Source organism: Plectrocnemia conspersa, unplaced genomic scaffold (assembly GCF_051122295.1).
Source record: "Plectrocnemia conspersa isolate PC_06_02 unplaced genomic scaffold, ASM5112229v1 ptg000012l, whole genome shotgun sequence".
NCBI classification, from domain to species: domain Eukaryota; kingdom Metazoa; phylum Arthropoda; class Insecta; order Trichoptera; family Polycentropodidae; genus Plectrocnemia; species Plectrocnemia conspersa.
Genome location: NW_028277176.1, coordinates 22,830,563 through 22,857,981, shown reverse-complemented (window position 1 = coordinate 22,857,981; position 27,419 = coordinate 22,830,563). Strand labels below are relative to the sequence as shown.

Below are 27,419 nucleotides of genomic sequence, written 5' to 3'. Positions count from 1 at the left end.
TGGTCAACTATCCCGGCTATTTTTACCGCACCCCGAGCCGGCGCGTTCGCCTGTCTTCTCCGAACCAGAAAACGAAATACACGCCCGGCTGGAAAGATTCCATCTGCTCCAGCGGCAGAAGCAGTAGTAGTAGCATCAGCAGCGGCATTCCAACAGCAGCAGCAAAGAACAAACATCAAGACTCACAGATGCCAATTTTAGACCAGCACATCCGATCCCGGTGCTGCACAGGTGTCGGACTCAGTGCCTGACGTGTCCCGTCTCGCGGCGGTTGTACGATCCTGCGATCAAATCCAAGAAGTTGTCGATTGTGCGCTGCCGCTGCCCACCTTGACACGGATCGGTTCCGTATAAGGAAACGTATGGTGTTGTAGAACGCTCTCGATTTGCGAATCCGAACTTTTTTCATCAGTGCCTCGGCTATCGTCTCTCGTCTCGTTACGCGCGCGCTCCTCGAGATAAATCTAAAAGTTTTTCGTCGTGAAAGATCATGTCGTATCTTGAAAAGCCTCTGATACGCGTTACCGTATATTACGAAGACTCGGTATTAATTTTCTATATATGAGTCGAGAGTTACCAGTTGTTTTGCGTATTGCGTGTCAGTGTTAACCGCTAACCATGGAAACGCTCCATAGATTGACTAAATACGCGATTAGTTTGTCTAAAAAAGTATATAAGAAACGATTGAGGGCTTAGCATGGGTTAATTTAGGGGCTACTTTTAAATGCGCCATTAAGATTGATTTTCAGTTATACAAAGCTTGTTAATATGTTAGCTTCAAGCTTGTACATATTTTCTGTTATTTATTTGTAAATATGTTTTGTTCTTGTTTATGTTGTGAATTATAATGCTTGTATTTGAAATATATACCTTTTGTGCAATTATTATTTTATTGATATTGATATTGAAACAAAGTAACCTAATATATAGTAGATCTTTCGGATCATTTAGATATTTATTAAATATCGCAAAAGTATTATAATATTGCAAAACCATGTGTTTTGGATAAGTGCATGAAAAGTTATGTTGTTTGTTAGTTTTCTAAAACATTTTTCGTATAATCCTGGAATTACCTGGATAACGTTAAGGACAAATTCAAGAAGGTGTCGCTTTTTAATTTGAAGAGTAATAGAGTAATACACTCATCCCTTGATTTACGCGGTAGATACATTCCGTAAAATACCGCACATATTGAGCCATAGAACGAAATTTATAATAAAACTGTCGAATAGTATTTAAGTGTACTTTTTAACGCATATTTAAATTATAAAGTAAACGTGCAAAATCTTCAGCAACACGCGTCACTCCAAAAAGAAACGCCCGTACACACTGTATGGCCAGTGGGAGAGGTTCAATATGTAATGAGTATAATTGTTTCCTTTGAAGTATTAAAAAAAGTTTTTTTCTTAATCGTGTAAAAGTGAAAGCGATTGCTTATTTAATTGTGCTTTGATTTAATCGATTTTTTGTTTATTATAATATATTATTATTTATTTTATTTTATTATTATTTATTTTATTTTATTAATTTATTTAGCTTTATAGAAACTATAGAATATTATAAAAAAAGCTATTATAGAAACATTTTTTTCTTTACGATATCTTGAAATGGTTGCTTTGTTGTTTATTAATTATTTATACATTTAGGAAAATTATTTATCTACTTATGCATAGATACAAATTAATTATCTACACATGTAGATTTTATTCAAATTTGTTATTTTCCTTAACGGTTTGTAAATATGAAAACATTTTTGATTATCTAAAATTATATGTATGAGCAATATTTTTTATAAATTTGCTCCCACCCTATTTAAATATAATCAAATATATTTTATTATATTTAAATAGGGCGGAGGCAACTTTTTAAATTACATTTTTTTAAATTACAATTAATATAGCGATATTTCATTCTCCTAAAAAACACGATAAAATCAACATTTTTTGGCCGGTTTTGGCGTTTTAGGCTGTAAAATTCGTATACATATACATCGTAAATTTTACCGGGCCCTTGGAACCCTTTGTGTACAATAAACAAATGCCAAAACAACTTGAATGTGTCGTTTCTGTTAATCATTTCTCAACGTTAGCCTTCGTCACAATAAATAAAAAAGACGAACATCTTCGATCCTTTTATTTTCTGACAGTTCCATGTTTTGGCAATAACAGGCGTTTCAGATTTCAACATACGTTGATTGTTAGCAGTGATTCGACAACTTTTTATATCGAGCCTCTTTTTAAAGTTAGCAAAATTTTTATAGAGGAATAAGTTTATTAAGATTCCTAAGTCGCTATATAATATATACATAGTTCTAAAATGTATTACTTTAATATTATAAATTACCAACGTTTTTTTTTAGTTTGTATAGTTTAGCTACTTTGCAACATGTATATGTGTGCAAATAATTTACTTGTAATTTTAAATAATTATGTCCTTCTTTTTAGTTAGAAAGCTTTTACATAATTTAAAAAAAAATGTGTGGCACTCAATTGGTTAAGCACCTAACGAACTTACAGGTCGTTTATATTGAAACATACATTTTTGAGTTGTCCCCTAAGCCATTTAGGCTTACAAAGTAAACGCGTAAGCAGTCGAGTTCATAAATAATGAATAACTGTGACGTCTAAAATCAATGGAAGACATATTACATTCTTTCAGCTTTGACTAAAATGCGAAAGAACTTTGTATATAATTGGTCATTGTGTATTTATAACTGTCTTTATTTTTGTTTCTGGACTATATGGTGTGAATTATTAAGACGCTGGAAGAGCGATCTGATATATTTTATGTTTATTGAGATTTTAAGTGTCTCTGGTCTCAAAGCGGAGGATGAATAAAATCGGTGAAGAATTTATAATTAAATAACTTTCGGGAGGCTATTTGTGGGCGAACAAAGGATTAGTGTAATAATACATTCTGTGCACGAAACAATGTCAAATGTTTTTTCACATTTTTTAAGTGTTTTCTTATAGAGCATTTATTTTGGAACATTATAATATGGTTAACTATTTTTTATTTGAATTTTAGTTTTGGACATATTTTCGTTTGATGTTAATCTATTTATATGTCTGATAATGAAACTCAATTTACTGGACTTAGTTTAACAAAATCAATACAGGAAACATCATGGAAAGACTGAAACTTTATTAATGAATAGTCGATCACGCGACCAAGCGTTGTTTTTGTTTGACTGGGTTTAATATAACTATTTTTGGAACATGTTTGCATTTGAAGACCCATTTTTTAAACGTTTTTTGTTCTTAAGAAACGGTAGATTTATCTCATTTTATCTAGTATGTAGTGAAAAAACATATTTAGATGTCAAATACAGGTAATCGAGGACTTGATTGACAACTAATGTATTGAAAGATTATCCATGCGAAACGGTGTGAACATCTGATTTATCTGTTATTCAAATACTTATAGTATTAATCTTACTAAGATTTGCAAATACCGTTACGTTAATTTAGGTCCACGTCGACTATACCCACCTACAACATATTATTACACTATCATATATTTTTTTTAAAAGTCATACGTGTTCATTGCTCGACTTGTGTTGTCTGGTTGAACTCTGGTTGATGTTTATGTATGTGCCATTTATTTTTGGACGCGCTCGCTGCGTATTTTTAATTATTTAGAGGTCTCGTTTTGTAAAATATATCTACATCATATACAAGGGGTTTGCATAATTTGGCATTCGGCTGTTGCAACAATGCGACGTTGAGGTGTTATGTGAGGTTCTATTGCGCCCCATAAAGTATGGATGACTATTAAATTGCCGGGAGGTTCTGCTCGTTTAACGGTGGCGCTCTGGATCGATGCAGTTGCACGAATGCTCTCATTGGCTGTAGAGGAAAACAGGATACGGTCATAAAGTTGTTGAAATGGAAGTGCCTCGAAAGAAAACCATTTGTTAGGTGGATTTTTTTGTTATTTTATATAATGGTGCATCGAATCTTTTACAGAAAACGTGATCTAATAATTGTGTATAATCTTGATGGAGAGATAATTATTTTGACGCATAAACAAGTTGTTTAGAAAGCGGCAAGGAACACCATATTTAAAATAGCATTAAGGTCACAAAAATGACGAGTAGGTAGGACACTTGAATGATCAGAGGCGATTGTGATGTTTCTGCCAATTAAGGCGCTCCGTTTATTATCCTGTATGGTAATTGGTAGACAACTTTGATCGTAAATTATGTTTCAGTCGTGACTTTCTTTAGTATCATGTGAAGCGTTTTCCTTAAACTTTGAACCCTTTAAGATGTTTTAGGTATATTTTCAATACCAATCGATCCGAATTTGAATGTCAGAAGAGTAGTTATTCTAGAGATTTGTGAATTCGCCACAATTTGTGACGCCGGCCGTTGTGTAAATACGTATGCTGAAAATGAAAACCTGGATACGAACCGTATATTATGTTACGTCGCGTTGACATTGTCGTTCTTTGCTCACCGATCGAGAACGTCGTTCGTGATAGATAGGCAGTACTGTAATCACCGTATCCACTCATCCGTCTCTGTGTGACGACACGGTCTAAAAATCCTTCCAGGGTTTTTCATCATCGACGCTAGGAACATAGAGCACGACAATTGACACGAATCAGATGTACGCGTTTCGCTACACGCAACTTTTCGCACCCGCGTCTCAAAATAAACCTTTCGTGCGTGTGCTAAACGCTCTTCGCATATGTTATCGTAACTATTTTATTTTTATCGTTACTCATGCTGAAACTATTATTTTGGAACTCAATTGCCATAACAATAGGGTTAGGCTCATTTGTATTATAATTTATAGAAGTATACATACATACGTAAATGTAATATATTTGATTTGATTGTTTCTTAACTATTGAATATTTCGGCAGTAATGCGCCTGTCATGCTCATACGTAATCATACACACGCATTTAATTATTGGTATGAATTACAAAGGCTTACTAATTCATTTATAGTCATAATTTGTGCAATGCTATTGATATGTCGGTAGTTGCCATGGTTGTTGCGTTGTAAGTGGGGTTCTCAATTATTCGTAATTAACTATTCGAATATTAAATAAAAACTGGATAAAGTGTTAGAATATTCTAATATCGATATTAATTTATCTAACTAATCAGTGCAAAAAAACAATTAATTGCTTGTAAAATATTTAATTAAAAAATAATTATTATTTTAATTACTTGTATGCATAATCGTTATACTTTATGAATTTAGTAAAATATGCATAACACAATGCTGTATTGTAATATGCATAGCACAATACTGATTAGTGTAGGCGTCAAAAGGAAAATGCTTAATTTATTATTACATAATTTTTGATATGGTACGTCATTTCATCTTTTTCAAATCACCAGAATTAAGATCAGCTGCGATTCTATTAATTCAGCAAAATTGATGAAACATTTTAAATATATAATTTTATCGGATTTATTGTATATGCAATAGCTAATAATGTCTGGAAAGAATTTTATATACATAAAGGCGTTTATTTAGTGCGGAATTACATATACATTAAATAACTAGAAATAAATTAACCGTGATCAAACCATTGATTTTTGCGTCTTGAAACAACAAATACAAATCTCCACAAAAATTCAAGATAAGCGTTAAACGATAATAAAGGTTGGGCCTTTCCAACGTTTTGTTTCGTTCAACAAGCATATTCTGTGAACTTCGGTCATAGTAGACACCGCTGATAAACATTCTATTCACAAAAGTTTTTTGTTTAGAATAAGTGTCTCGTTATCTCGCATTTCGAAACAAATTGTTTCATTCTAAGATTTTTTGAATTTCATTCGAGATAGTATAAACGAATATTTTATGATTATTTGATCAATTATTCGAATATTCATATAATTGAAGATCGGGCGAATAATTTGAATAATTGAGAACCCTAGTCGTAAGTTGCACGGTTGGAGATAATTGAAGTCACAAACGTAAGAGATTTTGCTATGTAAGCTTCAAAAGGGAAAGGGGAAGAGATCAACATACCATACAATCTGAATAATTTGTATAGCTAGTGTTAAATTGCTATTCGTTGCTTATTCGAACGCCACTAAAACGGCGATGCTTTGTATATGCAAGTTACACAATTTTAACAATAATTTCGAGGATCAATTTGTTGCTTTATATAAAATTTCAAGTGATATGCGTAAGCATTAGTGTTTCTCAAGATTCGGCTTTTTTAAAATCCCGGAAAACGAGACTTTTGTTTGCTTCTTGGTATTGGCTCATTGGCTCATAGGCGCCGACTTGTTTTCTTTACTTAATTCGCATGGAACCCATTCACCTTGTATCCAAGCCTTCCCAATCTTCTTTATGTGTCTATGCACTGTTTAATCAGACTGGTTTAGTGTCTCGTCCAGCTGTTGAATAGTTTAAGTCAGTGTTTCCCAGCCTTCTTTATGCCATGCCCCACCGTAGTCTTTTCAAAAGTCATATGCCCCACCGGCATCTTTTTTAATAAAACAGTAGGTAAATTTTCAAAACGTATATTATAATTGAAATAATTACAAAATACAAATTAAAAATGTAAGTAAAATAAAATAAAATGGTAATGCCTAATCTATTATTAAATTATTAAATTCACTTACGCTTGCTACAAAAAAAATTTATGTCTGAATCTAACTTGGTTAATTTTAGTCTTAAGTCCCCTCTATTTGTAATATTCAATCGATGTCTTTTTTTATTGAGTAAATCGCTTATGGCGCTGAAACCACATTCCACTAAATAAGATGATGGAAAGGGTAATAATACATTTCTAGCATGCAAAGTAATATTAGGATATTTTGTGTTAGTTTCTTCGCACATCCATGCCATTATTTCTTTTATATTGAATAAATTTGTAATCGAATCATCATTTTGCATTTCCGAAAGTTCTTCTTCATACAAATTTTCATTTGGAATATCTACCAGCATTGGTTGTGTCAACCAAGCTGGAAAATGTATCTCTTTTAAATCAGCAAATCGTTCTTTAAAATCAGTTGATAAAGTTTGCAGATGGTCCAAAATAACACGTTTAGCATTATCAGTCACTTTACATTTTTGGAGCCAGTAAAATTTTTCAAAATTGTTGTTAAAAATATTTTTTTTAGATAATTCGATAAAAGTGGTAAATGCAAATATCTTTGCTTTTGCATCGACAAGTGTTTTCTCCGATCCTTGAAGTTGGCTATTTAAAATATTTAATTTTTCAAATATATCAGTTAAATAGCTTACAAATGCTTTACTGTCGACCGTCATCAAAAACTTCATATCAGATCGGTTGCTTAAAAAATCACAAAGGGTATCGAATAATTCCATAAATCTTTTTGAGGAATTTCCTTTTGAGAGCCATCTTACTTCAGTGTGAAGTAACAGTCTTACGTGTTCCGCATTTTGTTCTTCACAAAATAACTTGAAGAGACGCTCAGATTTAGCACTAGTTTGAATCATATTGATACACTTTATAACGGAATTTAGTACCTCATTTAGAACAGGTGAAATATATTTAGCCACCAAGTTTTCCCTGTGAATAACACAATGCACCACAGTCATATCTGGATTCTCGTCTTTCATTAATTTTAAGCAGCCATTTTTCTTTCCCGTCATATTGGGGGCACCATCTGCAGCACAAGATATTATATTTTTCATTGGTATATTTTTAACATCTAAATATTCTTTTAGCTTATTAAATATATCTTTGGAGGTAGTGGTGCTTTCTAATGATTTGCAGAATACCATTTCTTCTGCAAATTCTCTTTTATCAATATATCTTACGTAAGCTAGCAACACGGCTTCACTGTCTCTCAAAGTTGATTCATCAATTTGTAGTGAAAATTTTCTTGTTTTCAGCTTTTCAACAAGTTGGATTTCAACGTTTTCAATCAATTCGTCTATTCTTCTGCAAACAGTAGTGTTGCTGAGAGGGCATAGCCTTCACGAGCTTATCATCTTGTTGTAGAACTGTTTTAAGAAATGCTGATATTGATGGCTTGATTAGATCCTCTCCTATAGTATGGTTTTTCCACATTTAGCGATGAGCAATGAAATTTGGTAACTAGCCTCAAGAAAACGATCAATACTTGCAGTTTCTGCACAAAATAGATTTGTTAATGTTGTTCGTTTTCCAAATTTTTCTTTAAGATTTCGCCTTCAAATGTACTTCAAGACGACCTCGTTTCATTGGTAAAGGATTTCTCACACAGAAGACAAAAAGGTAGGCATTCGTCATGCCCAGCAGGTATAAATCCAATTTTTAAGAAATCCTACGCACGTGGATATATTTAGTCGTGAACGAGCAAATTATATTTATATGTGGAATATTTGATAATTTCCAACGTGTCCCATCTCTGAAGCGTGGTGTCCCATCTCTGAAGCGTGGTGCCCCACCTCTGAGGCGTGGTGCCCCACCGGTGGGGCGTACGCCCCACCGTGGGAAACACTGGTTTAAGTAGAATTTGCTTCCAATTCTGCTGCTAAGACACCATCGCCTATCTTTACTGGTCTCCCATATCAAGGACCATTCTTGATTTTTTTTTTAAATCGCGTTTGTTATTTATGGATATCTAATGAATTACTTATCATTACACACATGTTTTTAGTGGCAGTAATTGGCGATTTTTTGTAAATAAATTCGTAAAACTTTGTTAAAATTACGCCATCGTAAATTTTGGGGTATATTTTTTTTAATTATCGCAATTTGTAGTCAAGATGTGCATCAATATAGATATAACAAAACATGTACTCAGCTATCAACGGCCAAAGCACAACCGACTCTTAAAACCTGAATTTAATAAAACGACATTCATTTTGAGATTACTTAGTATATATAAAACAGTAATTGTTTTAGAATTATATTATTATATAAAAAGAGGAATACATATTTTATTTTTGATAGGCAAAATAAGTTTTTAGAAAGACCATGGCATTTAAGGACGAATCATATGATCTATTTATAATTTTCAAAGTGAATATTCCTGCCGTTAAGAATTCTAGCTCGCTTTCCGTTGATGTTGGCTTATTTGTGAGCAATATTTATATGAAAAAAATATATTTGAAGTCCGTTATCCGGTTGGTTACAAAACCTTTAATTTAACATTTATTTCTTACCGTCATCAGTATTCTCTTCATTAATTATTTTAGTATCTGATTCTGAACTATCTTAAATAGAAACAAGTCGTTCTAACAAATGTTCTCCGTTATTCAAATATATTTATGGGAACAATTTTAAAGATAGTTTTCTTTGGCAACATTCAGTCTGGTGTCTCTCAACTTACTTGTATGTTTTGATTATGTTTACTCCGCTGTAACGTATCGAGTTAACGCCTGTTATGTTGCAACGGAAAATTTACAATAAATAAAACAAATCTCAGTGACTAGCTTCTTTAAATTAATACATTTTTTATACAGAATTTGAATTGCTTACTTAATAAGTGTTTCTCATAATGTTCTTATGTAGAATTAGACCAGTCATGTAATATTTATGAGTTACTGTTATCTAACACGTATAGAACAAACATGCTGTTTTTAATGAGCAATATACAAATTAATTGTTCCATAAAACGAATTGTTTGTGCATTATTGTAGGACAGAACAGTGAACACTGCAACGAATCCTTTTCCGAAGTCCAAAATCCAAAGATTTACCTAACATAAATGCACAAACAATTATTTTTATGGAGCAAAATATTTATTTAAATGCACGTATCTCTTAAAATAATTCCCTGTTAAATCGCAAAAACGGTAGAAACTTATCAGATACGCCATCCAATGCATAACAAATTTCATTCTCTCTTCCTTTTCCTTGTCCTTCAGGCCGAACATAACAATTATCAATCAACATTCTCATTTTGCCAATGAATACATTTGCTGTTTGTTAGAAGTGGCGTCATAAATGGCAATTAAGCTTTATCGTTCTCTTTATCCACATGCGAAAGCTATTTTTATTTGCGATAGTTATCACCATTTTAAGTAAATAATATAATATAATATAATAATTTTAGAACAAATCATGCAGCAAGAAATTTTTCGTCTTTTCTCTTTTTATATTTATTTTTTTCTTTGAATTAAAGAGTATATATGTATATAAATAGTTTATTTGTATAAGGTTGGCTTGCCGAAAATATTTTTGGCACATAATCCATTACGAGTTAACTGTACAACAATATAACTGTGCCGCTTCACGGTTGGATTTACGATATGACAATTTGTGCGTGTGTTGAATAATCTAATTTCGCTACTGCCATGCTATATATATAGATAAGGAAAAAATGAAAAATAAGATGGACATAAATGTTATTTATGAAATTTAACGTGCAGAGATTTTGAGCACTTGCTCGTCTGACGTGTTAGTTCCTTGAACCTAGAAAGCCGGAGGCGAAGCACCGATGGTGTAAGTTTTGCACGATCGTTGCTATATTTGGTGCGGTGTTCGTAAGCTCTTTGGACGCTTAGGGAATTTTGGACGAGGGAGGAAATTGTTGTGTAGTTTGAATATTTATAGTGTCTTTGTGTGCTTCAATTAGTACTTGATGCTCGTATGATAGGAACTGGTGTATATAATATTCCTTTGGATTAACCATATATAGCCACACGACGATCTTTGATGATTGCTTCGTTTTATAAATAGTGGTGGAAATCTTAAGCAGTGTTTAGAGTTCTCAATCGAATATTAGCATAGTTTTCAACTATATGAATATTCGAAAAAATCTCTGAATGAAACAATTTGTACACTTGGGCAATACAAGCGGTCGTTTTTTCTGTCAATATACTCAAGTGAGAGTGCTGCTGCAAAATCCATGATCCTTTATGCGCCTTTATTTTGTATCGAAATGCGAGATAATGGGACGCTTCTTATCAACAACAAAAATGCTTTTTATACCATCGAAAACATTTGTGAATAGAATGTTTATTGGCCGTGTCTACAATGACCGAAATTCGCAGAATTCGTTCGTTGAACGTAACAAAATGTTGGAAAGGCTCACCCTTTATTATCGTGTAACGATTATCTCAAAAACAGGTGTGCGTCGCAAATTGTTGTGGAGTTCGTGTTACGTTTTTGTGTTTATTGTTTCAAGACGTATAGATTTTATTTATTCAGTTCAATAATTCGATCGCGATTAATTTATTTCCAGTTATTTAATGTATATGCAAATCCGCACAAAATAAACGCCGATGCGGATCAGATCTTTATGTATATCAAATTCGTTCCAAACATTATTATCTATTGTATATACAATAAATTTGATAAAATTATGTGCTTAAATTGTTCCATCAATTTTGCTGAATTAATTCAATCGCAGCTGATCATACTTCTGATGAATTGAAAAATCTGAAATAACGTTTCTGATCAAAAAATCGGCTTGTTACCAAAAATATTTATTATTATCTGTAAACTGTTGGTATGTTTAAAAAACATACTTGTAAATCCAAAGCCATCTAGGGTTACAGAAAATTAATTGAATTTTGATAATACACGTTCAGTTCGAATGAGCGAATCTGACTCATTGCTGACATTACATATCTCGAATTCCACTCGAGTTTTTTTTTATTGCAGTGCTTGTAATTAAAATACTGCAATTTCATATTATATTATCGCGGACCGTCTATTAATACACATGATTAATTCGTTTTCTTCTTTGACTGTGGGGCGTAGGCGTTATAGCAAAGAACGCGTATCGATCGCTGACTACAGACAAGCAGTCTGCAAAAAGTGGATGTTGGAAAGTCGCTTTATAAAAACAAAACAAGACTGCGTAGGCACTGCAGTTCCGAACACGCATTGAATACCAACCACCGAGGGTCAATTCGCGTTGACCTCAGTTCGAGTTTAACTGAGAGATGCAATCGACTTGTTGACGGCTAGCTGCCAGATTCTCAGCAGTAGTTTCTTAGTATATAGTCATTCGACTGGTTCGAGTCGTAAACATTTTCGCCTTGTTTCGGCGCTGATTTGCGCACGAGTCGACTGATTGATGTCCGGTCTGTGTTTCAGAGACTGCTGCTGTAATTTAAGCTAATTCAAAGTAGCCACTGAGGCTCGCCACTTGCCAGCTTCAATTGAATAATGAAAGGTGTTTCGTTCAGATGATCACGTTCACGTGTGTAAATAATCATTTGTTTTATCTATATTGTAAAAGGATATCTTGAATTTCGCTTTTAATATCATATTTTAAAGGAAATTTTTGCGCATGGAAGAGCAGGTTGAACTATTGGGAAATCTAGTGGTCGAAGAGGATATCAGCTGCTATTTCAGTCTTTTAAGTGGCGTTTCGGTCGATTTGGCGTAACTCCGCTTGATGCGAGTTCGGCTGAGCGAAGTGGTACTTCTGTGTCAAAATCTGATAGTGTTTAAAATAACTGGTTATGTAAGCAGGGATGTCGTTTCAGTTAGGGGGGACAAAAGTTGGCCAGTTAGTGGTCGTTTTTTTAATATTTCATAGTACTTCATTAAATGACACGCATTTTTCTGGCCAAATCCCCACCACCCAAATAAATCCACGTAATATTAAGACTATTATTACGACTTAAAATAAGTGAGAATCGAATTAAGCATATCTAAACTAAATTTTGCTCAATAGGAGAGCGCAATCACTTCTCAGAAATCAAAAATCCATTTCAAAAGCAATAAAATTATGCTGTCGCTGTCGTAGTGGGAACGCTCGTTACCAAGCGTTCCCACTGCAACGGCGCCGACACGATTTTATTGTTTTTGACGTAAATTTTTGACTTCTGAGAAGTGATAATTGTTTTTGCGTCCTCCTATTGACCAAGATTCGGTTTGAATACATTGATTAAAACTCTCATATCAGAAGTCCGTAGGGGACACGGTCAATTGGGCGACGGCGATTGGGCGACGGTCAAATGGGCGATTCAAAATGGGCGATTCAAAATGGGCGACGGACAAATGGGCGATGGTCTTTTGGGCGACGGTCTTTTGGGCGATACAATAATAATGCATTACAAATAAATGTGATGCAAATCATGATCTTATAATTAATTAAATAATTAACATAATTTAATACATATTAAAATATATATATACATATACGTACATACGAAAATAAAAGTAATATTTTTTAGAAAAGAATTAAAAGATGAAAACATTATTAGGTCTAAACAAAATATAATATACCTACATAATATATATGTATATATTTACTTATCATTTGTGCTTATTTAATCATAAAATATCACTTAAGCAGTTTGATTTTTTTATTTAAGAATTTAAGAGAGTTACCCGATACCTTAAAACACGGCTTAAGTCGGTAATTTTATTATAAATACCTACCTGATAAATGTTTATAGTGGGCCCTTACGCGAATTTTTTTTATGTTTTGAGCCTTGGAAACTACTGTGAGAACAAACTTCTGGAATTTCCAAAAATCGCATATTTTACAGTTATCTATTTTAAATTAGATAAGATAGTTATATATAAATATAATAACACAGAACTAGCGCTGATAAGTGTTTATCGTGGATTTTGCCCTTTACGAGATTTTTTTATGTTTTAAGACTTATAAATTACTGTGAGAACAATCTTTTGGAATTTCCAAAAATCGCATATTTTACCGTTATCTATTTTAAACTGGATAGGGTAGTTATATATTAATATAATAACCTAGAACTAGCGCTGATTTTAGCGCTGAGTTTATTGTGGATTTTGCTCTTAACGCGAATTTTTTTTATGTTTTGCGCCTTGGAAATTAGTGTGAGAATAAACTTTGGGAATTCACAAAAATCGCATATTTTACAGTTATCTATTTAAAACTAGATAGGGTAGCTATATATAAATATAATAACCCATAACTAGCGCTCAGTATACTTTTGAATTTTGACTAAAAACGTTTGCAAAAAGCTTCGTTGCGTCTTTGAAAATTATTTTTGTCGTGGTTTTAAAACACTTTGCCAGTGTCATTGTGTTTTTGGTAAAAAATTCAATACAGCAAGAAAATAAGTATGTGTCTTTTTATTCACATGTGGGTTATATTTTATGTGTTATTTATAGATAATTGTTTTTTATAGATCATTGTTGAGAACGACTAATTTGAGTTACCACAGTTTATGTTCTTCATAAATGGATAATTCAGGCATATTAAGTCAAAAAGACAAGGAAAAATATGTTTGGAATGGATATCTTTATGAAAAGAATAGACCAAAGATTTTTTATAAAAGTTTTGAGGTACAATAGAAAAAATATCATAGAATATTTACGTGGTATTGCATATAATTATAATATGAGTTAATAATTTGAAAATAAAATTGTTTTTTATTTAATATACTTTTTCGTTTTAATGTATATTTTATTAATATTTACAATAAAGCAAAGCGTGCAAGATTTTTTAAATTTCTGTCGCCCATATGACCGTCGCCCAAATAACCATCGCCCAATTGACCGTCGCCCAATTGACCGGAATCGCCCATTTGTCCGTCGCCCAATTGTCGCGTACCGGTCCGTAGTGATATCGGTAAAGATTCTATTTTTAAAACAGTATAATATCGAAGTGCAGACCAACTATAGAGCAATATGCGAGATGCGATGTCTGTCCGTAATTTTTGGCTTATTTTGTATTTTGAACTTGACTTAATGAAAACCCTAAAACTATGATTTGTTTGGTAAATTCGTGTTGGTTAGGTTTGGGTTTAAACAGCAAATGTACGTTTCGTAACTGTCAAATTGAGTTTCATAGACATTTTAGAGCAGCATGTAAATTCATTAGCGGCAATCAGTTAAATTATATTTTCGCTAATATAAATATATATCTACTGGTAAAAATGTAGTTGAACTTCACTAGCAAAAATATAACTGTACTGAAAAATACACATTCACTGTAACATTTATACATCGCATGTAAATAAATAATGATAAGTATGTATTCTGATATGATTTCACTGAAATAACATATTTAAAAAATAGTTTCGGGATAGATTTGAGACTTTTTTTAGATTTTTTCTGAGGGATAAACCGAGAATTTCCGGTTTAAAACCAGTTTTTCTCGCTAAATTCGAGGGGGGGGGGCTTGGAAATGTCGTTCCTGTCTGTAAAGCAGTGTTCTGGACTATATACTTGTGAAATGGGAGGAAGTCTAACGTCCCTTCGAGTTTTCTATGAATCGCGGCAGAATCATTTTCTTTGTTTAATATTGATTATATCTTAATAGACTATATAACTGCCTAGAGGTGATTCGAAATTAGTAAAAATTGACGACGTCGTCATTCTATGAAATGTGTAATCCAGGCTTCGGAACCTGTTCGGCGGAGATTTGCACCTGCATTTTAAAAAGATCCGCACGAATTTGTTTTGTTTTGCTTTTACAAATATTATTTTTTAATTGTATTCTGTAAATAAAACTCGTCAAGCGATTTTCTCGACAAAAAACTTGTAACACTTAAACTCCATTTCTATTTCCTGGTATTTTTAACACTTTCGCGGACACGTCTGCAACTACAGTCATTTTTCGACTATTAAATGAGACACGTCTGAATATAGATAAATAATAATTAAATTTAGGTCAAGATGTAATATACAATGAAAACAATTAGGTATTTAAAAAAAAACATTTTTTCACAAATTTTAGCTATATTAGTGTCCTAGGGTATTTTTATACGTTTTTTAAGTGTCCGCGAATGTGTTAAAAGTAATGTCTTGCACGTAAACACACGCTGTTATTGCTGTTGTTTTCCAAGTAAAAATATTTGTATATCGGTTGTCAACGGCACAGATGTTTATACAGTTTCTATTATTTCTTACGCCAGTTCCTTTGCTTACGCCATCTACCTGGTTGACTATTATTTTTTATTTATAAGTAAAAAAGACAAAAAACGTGGACATTATAATATTAGTTTATTTTATTTAGTTAATAAAATTATTATCATCGATTAACGGGTTAAAATCGTTTTAATTCCTTTCGGGGTATTTACATTTTGGTAATCGGATGAAAACAACATTTTCACTTCGATCGTCAGATTTGGCACAACCAAGCTGTCATCTTGAGTCGTCATCTTTCGATTTTGCAAACAAAAAATTTAGAAAAATTTGTATGTGAGAAATGTAATTATAATTATATTCTTTTTCAGATATTCACAATTTTTAATGTGTTTTGATGCAAACCGAGCGATTATGAATAAATTATATTTATAAATATTTATTGCAATTAATTTATATTACATTTTTAAATTTTCTAATAATTTAAGCACAAATTGAAATATATAATTAAATAAAAATTAATGATAAATTTAGGTATGTTATTTATCTAAACTGAAATACAACTTTTTGTAGATAATTGTAATTATATAATACATAATTATATATTTATTAATTGATTAGTTTCAGCTTTTTATATAAAATTACCAAATAATTCTGCTACGACTCATTCTGAGGATAAATTAGTATGAATTTTCAACTTTTTTTATCTTTTATCTCGAGTTTCGGGTTGCGCATAGTATACAATATTGAAAAAACGCTATTTTATTATAAAATTAAATAAAAAAAAACATATTCATAAATTATCTTGTACTATTTTTCATAACCTTTTTTTTGGGGGGGAGGTCTTGTACCTGATTCTTGCCTCGGGTCCCGTGTTTCTGAGTGCCGGCCTTGCAGATATGCAATATTGCTTGTTACGCCGATGAGAAAAAACGTCGTTCCTTTTTATATTCATAAATTTTTTGATGCCCTTTTAGCGAGTCTTTCGTGACTAAATTCATCACAATGATTACGTGCGGTTCAGAAAATGGATTGTTTAGAATTATCCATTCAACATACATATATTTTAGAGGACAATTTAAATGCGTAATATATAAAATAATTGTTTCATTACCATCAGAACAGTGAACACCTTATGAATAACTCTCTGCAATGAATCCTTTTCCAAAGATTTACCTTACATAAATACGAAGTATTTATTTAAATGCTCTTATCTGTTAAAATAATTCATTGTCAAAAAGCATGTCCCTGTATTTTATGAAAGACTTTCGTAGCAAAACTTTTTTTAAATCTGTCTATGTCTGGAATTATGCTTCATTTACATTAGCGTGTATATATTTTTATTATGATAATTCTCATCAAAATGTTTACTCTGGCATCGATCCAAAATTTAAAAGTGAATGTTTCATCCGCATTGTCATCTCTATGAATTTAATATATTTTATACAGACCTTGAATTAATGCAATCTTGATAGTGAACTTACGCATTTAGAACGAAGTGAACAGTTATGAATGTGTATATCAATATGCGTATTTAAAAACACGTGAACTTTACCAGTGTCGTTCCGCACTATGGATCAGCGTGACAACCCATCCGTGACGCTCACAAGTCACCCGTGCTATTTGTGTCCTGGCACAGGGTTGTCCATTTGAACTGGCTTGGACATGTGTGCTACTAGAATGGATCAGTTTAACTCGCCTACAGTGAGGAGGAGGGACCCCGTCCTGCGGCTGTCCAACGCCGCCGACATCAAATCCATTATAGACAGATTTGAAAAGCGGCTCGACGAACCGCCCCGTTCACCATCGTTCACCAAAAAGATTCCTTCTTGCTATTTGAGCGACATGGGAACTGTGAAAAGCGATAACAGCAAAGCGATAGTCAAAAAGGAAGCGTTGTACGATGCGATCGAGGAGAACGAATGGTATTTCGACGAAGAGTCGCCGGCTCCGACGGGTATAACGTGGAGAGTGCTACGCATGGCGTTGTATGGCTTGACTTGCTTCTTTTGGGCGTCACACATGAGCTTGGCGATGATAATGGTCACCATCGCGACTTTCGCCCCCAGGATGATCACTGATCTTTTTATCTATCCTTGTTGCAGACTGCTTTTCGGTACTCTTTACCCCGCTTACGCATCATATAAGGCTGTGAGGACGAAGAACGTGAAAGAATATGTGAGTTTATATTGTTGTATTTGTTTTAAAAATGCATATTTATATATATTTTTACATGTTGCAGGTAAAATGGATGATGTATTGGATAGTATTTGCGCTGTTCACTTGCGCCGAGACGTTTACAGACGTTTTTCTTAGTTGGTTTCCGTTCTATTATGAAATTAAAATAATTTTGGTATTTTGGTTATTATCACCGGCCACTAAGGGGTCATCTATATTGTACAGAAAGTTTGTGCATCCGGCTCTTTGCAGGCGAGAGCAGGTAATATTTCATATAATAATTGTGTCGAAGCTGATCTTGGAAAATATTATATTGATCGATGTATTATTATTTTAGGAAATTGACGAATGTATTACCAAAGCCAAAGAGCAAGGTTATCACACTGTGCTCAATTTGGGATCGAAAGGCGTTAATTACGCTACGAATGTGATAGTGCAAACTGCTCTAAGGGTGAGCTTTTTTATTTTATTCGACTCACGTGGTGTAAAGTGTGTAACATTTTAATGCTTAACTTGCGACCTATAAAGCATTAAGCATGATACATTGCCAGTCTCACAAACTTGAGCACATACGGCGTCTAGAATCAATATCAAACATTTTCATTATATTATGGTTTCTACATTATAATAGACCAGAAAAAAGTTTGTTTATGTAAATGAAAATCATTTTATCAATAATATCTTACAATGTGAACTTTCTCCATTGTTCAGGCAAGTTTTTAATCCTTTGTTTATATAAACTTTTAGGCTTTAACATTATTAAAAAAATATATCTGAGCCAATGATAATCCGATGGCTTCAGATTGAAGATGAAGAACAACTTTCCATCCTAGTCTTATTTTTTTCTTGCTTGATATTATTATATGAGGACATGCAATATCATGTTACGATTCAATATAACAGGCCTTTTGTTTTTAATGATCGATGCAATTGAGCCTCTTGCCTTGTTTGATCAATTCAAAATTAATTATTCTACAAATACCCCACCAAACAGACAATATGATATATTTTTAAGTATTTCCGGGTTTTAGATTTTTTTGCTTACTATTTTTACCTATATTATACTTTTGTTAACTATTTTTTTTAAATATATCACATCTAGAGATTCTAATCTGAATGTACGAATACCAGATATATCCGCCCCTTTTTAAACTATTCGTTATTTGAATATTTGTCGAACTACTCGTTCATATTTGCAGTAGAATATTCTGAAATTTTTAATTTCTGAAAACACCAAAATCTTTTTTGTTTTGTGAAGTTTCTTTCTTATTTTTGTTATTTATAACAGCCATAATCAATATTTAATAACTGATAAAAAAATGATAAAAGCAAAAAACATGTTGTAATTGCCGAAATTCCAGAAATTTTTCATATTTCAGAGTTAATATTGTCAAGCTGTAGACTTTTTCAATGGCTGGTATTAGATATATAATCTCTTTTAAATAAATACGTAAAGTGTTTTAATTTAAATCTGTCTAAAGTAATTTATTATGCTAATATTTTTCAGGATAGCGAGTTGTAGTCTTTTTTGCAGCATATGTAATTAATGCTCATTTATTTTTAAATTAATATAAATAATCTTGCTGCTTTTTTAAAAAAAATTAAAACATGTAATTGCCGAAATTTCAGAAATTTTTCATATTTTAGAGTTAATATTGTCAAGCTATAAATTTTCTCAATGGCTGGTATTGTATTATATTGTAATATATATTATCTAGATACATAATAATATAAAATTATGTGTGTATGAACCTAAATTCATTATTCGAGCTGTATTTTTCGTTTCTTTCATAACCTTACAAAAATATATTTAAATATTTTATTGTTTACCAAATAAAGAATATTTTCATATATCACAACAGATTGTCTAATGTTATCTAGGTAAAAATCTAACTTTTTTTGGGTCCCCTAAATATGATATATGCAGAATTGTATAGAGAACATTTAAAAGTCTTTTTTATAGTCTAATAACCCTTTGAGATGTATCGCCATACATGTTTTGTTTTGAGGTACCTCTGATAGTTATATGTATTTATATATATAATTGAATAAATAATAAATAAAAAAACATATTTATATAATATTCATTTTAATTTGATTTAATGAAAATGATTTTTATAGAAAATAATACCAATAGATTAAACAAACAGTACAAAATAAAAATATTTTATATATTTAGTTTATAAAAAATATTGAGAGCATCTGAATTAATATATAAAAAATTGAAAATTGTTTAAAAAAAATATTAAAACATACTAATACAAAAAAGTAGTAAAATAAATCAAAACAACAACGTTGAGAATCACTGATTTTTCCCCTATATTTCACTATAAATGCAATAAAAAATAATAAATAAATAACATAGGTGTAACAAATGTGCTTAAATTAACTACTCAGACGGTTAAAATTGATAAATTTTTACATTTTAATGAAAGCTTAACTATACTTATTTGTTTCTTTAAATTATGGTTTTATTGAAAGTCGTAGGTTAGCGTTATTTAAATTTAAGTATTAATAATCAGGTGACATGATTGGTATTGATTCTAGATGTCACACATGTTTATTATTTTGCATCGTGTGCTTTTGTAATATGTTTTTGAAATTAAAAATGCTGAAGCAGCATCATTTATCAATTATTAAAGGGTAGATAATATTTGTTTGTTATTAATAATTTAATATATAATAATTATTCATGTAATAATGCGTGTCTTTGCTTAATTATAATTATTTAAATGAGAGATGTTTAATATTTGTATATTTTTTAAATGAGTTTTAACCCTTTGGTTGCCAAAATTCACTATATCGGTTTTTGCTACTTTGCCGAGAAATGCCGTATCTGATGTCTTTGTTGAAAAAATAATCGAATACATTTGATACATTTGCTTCAGGAAAAAATAACATTTTTACTGAACAATATTTTTTTCCTCTGTAATACATTGTTTAAATAGTAATTCTAAAAGGCTTGGTAACAAAGGGTTAAAATCTATATTGAATATCATTATAATGATTTTAAGATAACACTTTGAAAATAAAGTTTTTCATCATTTTATAGAATGTGTTGAATAATATTTTCATTTATACCATTATGAAGAAGTTTTAATTTTGAATATTTTTTTATATTCCTCAGAAAAATCTTGATAATTCCTAGTTTCGCTCTTCTTTTAAGATCTTTTTATTCTGCTTCTTATGTGTAAGTCTCAAGTATATTGTATTTATAAAAATATATTATTCTGTATATTTATATTATTTATTTTCAAAGTGTGTTTATTTGAATTTTTATCACATTTGCACTAATTATAATTTATTAACATGCCCGTTTTCATTTTTCTTTGCGCACTATCTGCTTCAATGACACAACAAATTCCGGCACGACGAAATCGCAAATAGAATATGAACATATTAACGCAATCAAACACAACGACCACCGCCATCACCATTACGGACACCACAGATGGTGTTCTGACCGTGCAGCCAAAATTGAAGGAAGTGCACAACAGCCTGCCGGACGATAGTCACTATCATTTAGGTTCCAAAGACATAGTTTTGAACAGTGATTCAATTGAATCGTATATAAACTTAGAGAATAATGTAATTGAAGTAGTCGAAGTCAGAGATGTAGCTCAGGAAGAGAATAAGGCCCTACGTAGAAATCCACCTCGTAAAAAGCGCGAAACGACCAAAAGGTCGACCAGTAAAAGTAGAAAGTCGAAGAAAAAAACAATAACAATTTACGATAGCGATTAGTTTGAATTATACGTTTATTTCCGTCGTTGTGTCGTTAAATTGTGATTGATCTCATTATCTTGTCTTTGATTGCTGTGATGATTGTAATAGTTAATTTATTGCAGCTCTTAAATATATAAATTTTAATGTAACATTGCTTATTTATAGGTAGTAAATTAGCTAATGTTGTAGAGCACAATATAATGTTTTTTCTTAATTTTATTTATACGTATTCTTTTTAAATATAAAGATATTTTATACTCATTTTATTTTCATCATGTTTATTGGAGATTAAATTTTGTTATCGTCAATTTAATATCTATTTCTTTTAAATTTGAACATACTTATTAAATATTTACATTCATCATTGTTCACTCAAATAGGTTACCTCATTACTTTTATATAATATTTTTTACCTAAATACATACTATTATACTTTATTTTATGTTTTAATTATTATTTTTTACCTCAACCATACCAATGAAAAAAAAAACATTTTAAATAAAGGTTAGTAATGCATGTCTTATATATTAGTATTTAAATTTATATAATAAATAAATAATATTAATGTTTTAACAATTTCGTTGTAGTATTAAAAATTGACGTGTCAAATTATATTTAATATTAATATTTTAGAGCGGTGGGGGAATAGTACAACAGATCCGCAAGAGTTATAGTTTATCAGATTTGACTGTGTCCGATGACCAATCAGACGGACATGGACAGCAAGTTTTCGAAGGAGCTGTAAGCACAATAATAGCACCTGGCACTGATACGCGACTCGTCCGGAGAGCTGTGTCTGTGAAATCGAAAAATCCACGTCCCACCTCAGCTCCCAGAGTCGATATGTATTTCCCTGAAGTGGATGTCAATATGACTCACAAGCAGAATCGTGATAGCATAAATTTAAGGTATGTTAAAAGACTTTGATTGATTTTTTAAGTTGAGCGATGCTGTTGTTGATTGTGTTTTTATATTGCAGTCATATTCGCTCATCGGAAGATATAAGCATAGCTCATGTTCCGGACAGCTCGAGCAGTCAAGATTCGTTAACGAGGACCTCTTCCGTCGGATCGACAAGGACACGGAGCAAAGTCACAAGAAATACGTTCACTTCGATTAAGAGGCCGGGCGCTGCTGAGGTCTGTTCATAATTTTGTCGAAACGTTAATGTTGCTTTTCGGATGAGGATCGATGAAGGTTAACATGTGATTTCGCGAGGGAGAGATGATTCATAAATTTATTATATCGGTTTGATTAAGATGACGCATGTTTATCACAAATGTATTATTTTATTTTTAAAAATGCACATCGGAAATGTTATAGAGAAAATTTGGTTTATTGATTTTTTAAACGCAGTGCCATTTATATTTAAGAATGTTTATGGAAATATGGGATAAAACATATTTTGCTAATAGCTCACTAGAGCTTCGTAAATCGTGCTTCTGTCGCATTTTTTTATTGTAAATTATGTTTTCTGCTTTAAGTGTAGTAAAAATATATTATGCATTTAAATCTCCTTGACGTTTCCATATTTGCTCTTGAAATTTTTCAGGACTGTACCAAATTTTCTCTATTTTAATAAATTATAATTATATTGACTATCGAAAGTAAGAGTGATATTGAAATAATATAAATGTTTTTTATCGATTCATTATAATTTATAGCCCTATTTTTGATTATATGAAAACTTATTAATATTAAATAAAAGCTATGAATTATAATAAAACTTTAAAAGCAAAACCATTCCTTCAGATATATATATATATATATATAAAAAAATGACAAAGTTTTATCATATCAAATATATAATCGTGGCTTAAAATGTCATTAATTAGTAGCTGCTAAGTGTTGAAAATTTAATAGTCTGAACTACAAACATGTGATAATTGATAATTTACTGATAATTCTAAATCATTGTGAGGTTCATTTTTCTATTTCATAAGCATTTATCTATGTGTGGTATATATTATTTAGTCGTAGTTACATATATGATTTATATGTATTTGCATTTATATTTGTGTGATGTAATTTTTTAAATTTTTATTTAAGAAGTTCATAATATATACGACATATGATTTTTTCAATGCATTATTTTATTGTATCAGTTATGGACGGTGTTATTATTTTTTTATTTAAAGGATGATGATGTTATCATCGAGGAAGTTGATGACGATGAAGTGTCTTTATCTGAGGATCAGAATGAATCGGCTATTTCAGAGGCTTCGATTTTTAGAGACGTGTATAAGGCTTATGTTATGAAACATATGGATCTGAAGATAGACGAATACAATTATGCTGAAATTTTTGATCAAGTGTATAAAATACGTGATTATCTTAAGCGTAAGCAAGATTCTGATATATCGAAAGAAGCTAAACGGGTATGTATAAATGACAATAATAAAGAGAACACGATTGATAATAATGAATTAAACTTAAAGGCTGAGGTAGAATGTAAAAAGTGCGAAATTATAGAAATAAAAGAGGATAAGTTATGTTTAAACGCTGAAAAATTGACTGATGATGATAATAAAATTGTAGATGAAATCAAAGATGTTAAATTAGTCGATGAAATCAAAGTTGTTGAGTTAGTGGAACAAGAAGATAATAAAATTGTAGTCAAAGAAGTTAAAGATGTTAAATTAGCTGAAAAAGAAGATAATAAAATTGTAGTTGAAAAAGTTGAAGATGTTAAATTAGTTGAAAAAGAAGATGTTACGTTAGTGGAAAAAGAAGATCATAATATTGTAGTTGAAGAAGTTAAAAATGATAAAATTTATATAAAAGAAGATGATACAATTGTGGATGAAATTAAAAATGTTAAATTAGTTGAACGAGAGAATGATGTTGATAAAGAAGATGTGGAAGATAATCAAGAATTTGTAGATGCAGTGATTCAAAATGATCTTATTGTCGATGAGCTTGAAACGAGTCAGTCTAATTTGAGTTCTGATGCTGAAGATGGAAACGTGGAATTTACAACACCGAATAGTTCTCCAGTGATGAAAACAAAGTTTGATAAATCCCCGAAGATTAAAAAACGTCCTGCGCCACCTCCTCCGATACAAAGCACGTCTGAAATTCAAACAGATTTGAATGTGAATGCTTCTCAAGAAATTATTGAGAACGTCAGTCTATCAGGTCCGATAGATATTATCAAATCCGAAGAAGTGTCTATTAAAAATATTAAAGAAGAAGATAAAGTATCTGACGTGTCTGGAGAAAAGAGTCCTCAGTTGACGAAAAACAAGTCCAAGAAACGCGATCCAATTTCAAAGTTGTTGCATTTACCGACAAAGTTTGCATTTTGGAACAAAAACGAAAATGACGAAAGTGACAGCAAATCTATTTCGAGCGATAGCGACTTTGGCTCTTTGATTGATCTTAAAGGGCAGAACCATGACAATGCTTCCATGAAGAGCTATTCTAGCGTAAGCACGTTGCCTGATAACGACGAAAGTGCGAGACGAAGAGATTCTTTAAAAGCCAGTGTCGACTCCTCCTTAGATTCCGTTTTTATTCCATTGTCGGTAGAAAGCCTGGTCTTGCACACAGAGAGCAAGAGCACGGACGTATGAGCCAATAAGTGGGATTTAAGAATTGTATGAAGCGATATGTACGAAAATTTATATATTAATCATGGCTTGAGAATTAACAAACATGCGTTGATTTGTTTTTGACTGAGCTTCTACTAATAAAGTGATAGTGCACACATGCAGTGGATGCAACTGTGATGATTCTCAGAATTCAATACTAAAGACACTGATTTTTATTTACTTTGATTTCAGAATTATGGTGATGAACTATAGCCTCCATAATTCTGAAACTCGTTATCTTGGTTTGTAGCACAAATTAAGTATTGCATTTGAAAGAATCGAATTTTGTGTTGAAAGGTTATTTTTTTTTGTTTTGTATGGATCGTTCATTGCGTCAAAAAAACTGCTCTATTTTAATTATAAATAATACTTTATAAGGAGAGGTCTGTACTACTTGTAAATTATGAATAAATATGATTATGTTCAGTCAGTGGCTTTTTGGTGAATATTTATTAGTAAGAGAAAGATCCTCTGAAAGATTGTGGCGCAGTCTCTTATTGTGTATTCTCAATAGATGCAATTCTAGGAGCGCCGATGAGGATTTTTCTATAGAGGCCAAGGGCGAAGCCCCGGCGATATATCGGGCATTTGGCAGAGGACAAGGGTTTCTCATAACCAAAACTTCATTAATTTGGATAACTCATCGAAATTACCGTAGACGAGTTACACTTTTCTATTTACTTGGAAGCAGTTTTTATCTCGTTTGGCGTGGCATATGTGATCACCAGTCTGCTTTACAAATCAAGGTTAAAAACGCAATATAGATATTAAAACATTTTTTATCAAATTCCTTGTTCAATGAAATAGTGTATCTATTTATACTTTCATTCAAATCCGATGCCAGTGTTGCTAAATTAACTACGTAATAGACAGTATAATAGTCACATAAATTCAATCAAAAGTATTATGATAGATAGATAAAAAATTAGATATCTACTCAATTCTGAGAATCATCGCATGTAAGTTCATATCTGATGTAGGACGGTCATGATATTAAAGATTGTTTTTTGCATTCATTTTTTATAAGTTGTGTTTTTATTTTTCGTGTTCTTCGCTTTCATCATAAATTTTGAGCATGTCATTTTTCATAATCATTTCATGTGATATTAAAATCTGAAGTATAGTGCGTGCGTTTAGTGAGTTTCCTTTGTAGTGTTTTATTATGCATGGTTTTTTGAACATCATGATTTATTTTTCATCGAAAGTCATTGATAACTTAGGTAATCGGTGTTTTTGTGCTATTGCAGGTGTTGATCTCTAGTTCGTCAACCCTACCGCGAAGTAAAAAGACAACCAAAAGGAAGACCACTTAAAAATTTGTTTACGGCTTAATCGCTTGACACATTATTATAAAGTAAACAAAGTAAAAGAGAACGATAATTATGACCAATGAACGATGATGCAGACTCGCTAGAATATATTCCTACGCTAATCGAGACTGTAGATTTAGTACGATATAATTTTCGTTTTGTATCGACTGAACTATACCGATGAAAAGATGTGATATGATGAATAATATTGTTGTGCGTTGTTGATAATTGTATCCCTAAAAGTTTAGAAACGTAATTTTTATATATATATTATATTATTATATTTATTTATTTTTTCTAGTCCTTTGGGTATTTTATTTATTTGTGCTTTTTTGTGTTTATTTATTTTTAATTTAAATGCGATTTTTTTGGAATCATAGTTGAATTTTGCTCTTTATGCTTTGCTATACATATTTTTATTTAATATATATTTACATTAAATTGTTAAAGCAGCAATAATCTTTTTACTCCTATAAATTCTATTATATAAATGACGATGATTCTCAAATTATATATGTATGTGTAATAATGTTAATTGTTGGCCATTACGTCAGAAGTATATGTATTAAATTCAAGACCATTATAAAAATGCAACATATCTTAATTTAATTTAAAACCTGGTGTGTATGTATTATAGATGGTTTTAAGGGTGAAACTGAAATAATGTATGTAACGGTAATCTAAGTCAGTACTTCCGAGCCTTATTTTGGTCCACTGATCCATGTTTATGTTCGACTGATCGTTTCGATTGTACTATCTAATACCTGTTGATCTCTGGATTTGTACAATAGTTTAATGTTTTAAACAAAGGTATGTTTTGCGTGCAATTGTCATATTGCACTCGTGCCAATAGAATGTTACAAGGTATGAGACGCGCCTGATGGAACACAGGGTTGATGGTTTGGATTTGGAATGCCGATAATGA

General features: G+C 31.5%; 1 protein-coding gene and 1 long non-coding RNA gene across 8 annotated transcripts in view; both read left to right on the top strand.

The window, feature by feature from the left end:
- The window catches only part of LOC148228645 (uncharacterized), a 32,111-nt gene extending 5,466 nt beyond the window's left edge, over positions 1-26,645 (top strand). The window contains exons 1-8 of one of the 7 annotated variants that reach the window (XM_088198996.1): positions 49-360; positions 17,137-17,865; positions 17,930-18,127; positions 18,203-18,316; positions 22,225-22,499; positions 22,571-22,730; positions 23,730-23,969; positions 26,432-26,645. In XM_088198996.1, the coding sequence (XP_088055122.1) occupies positions 17,353-17,865; positions 17,930-18,127; positions 18,203-18,316; positions 22,225-22,499; positions 22,571-22,730; positions 23,730-23,969; positions 26,432-26,497 (1,566 nt within the window). In that variant the 5' untranslated portion in view covers positions 49-360; positions 17,137-17,352 and the 3' untranslated portion in view covers positions 26,498-26,645. Of the gene's footprint in view, positions 1-48; positions 545-17,136; positions 17,866-17,929; positions 18,128-18,202; positions 18,317-22,224; positions 22,500-22,570; positions 22,731-23,729; positions 25,205-26,431 lie in introns of those variants that run through there. The other 6 variants (XM_088198990.1, XM_088198993.1, XM_088198989.1 and 3 more) reach the window with 6 other exon arrangements.
- On the top strand, positions 3,990-11,224 carry LOC148228646 (uncharacterized). The gene is made up of 2 exons (XR_015811541.1): positions 3,990-6,388; positions 8,439-11,224. It is a non-coding gene; the product is annotated as an uncharacterized LOC148228646 (long non-coding RNA).
- Positions 26,646-27,419: the final 774 nt, after the last annotated feature.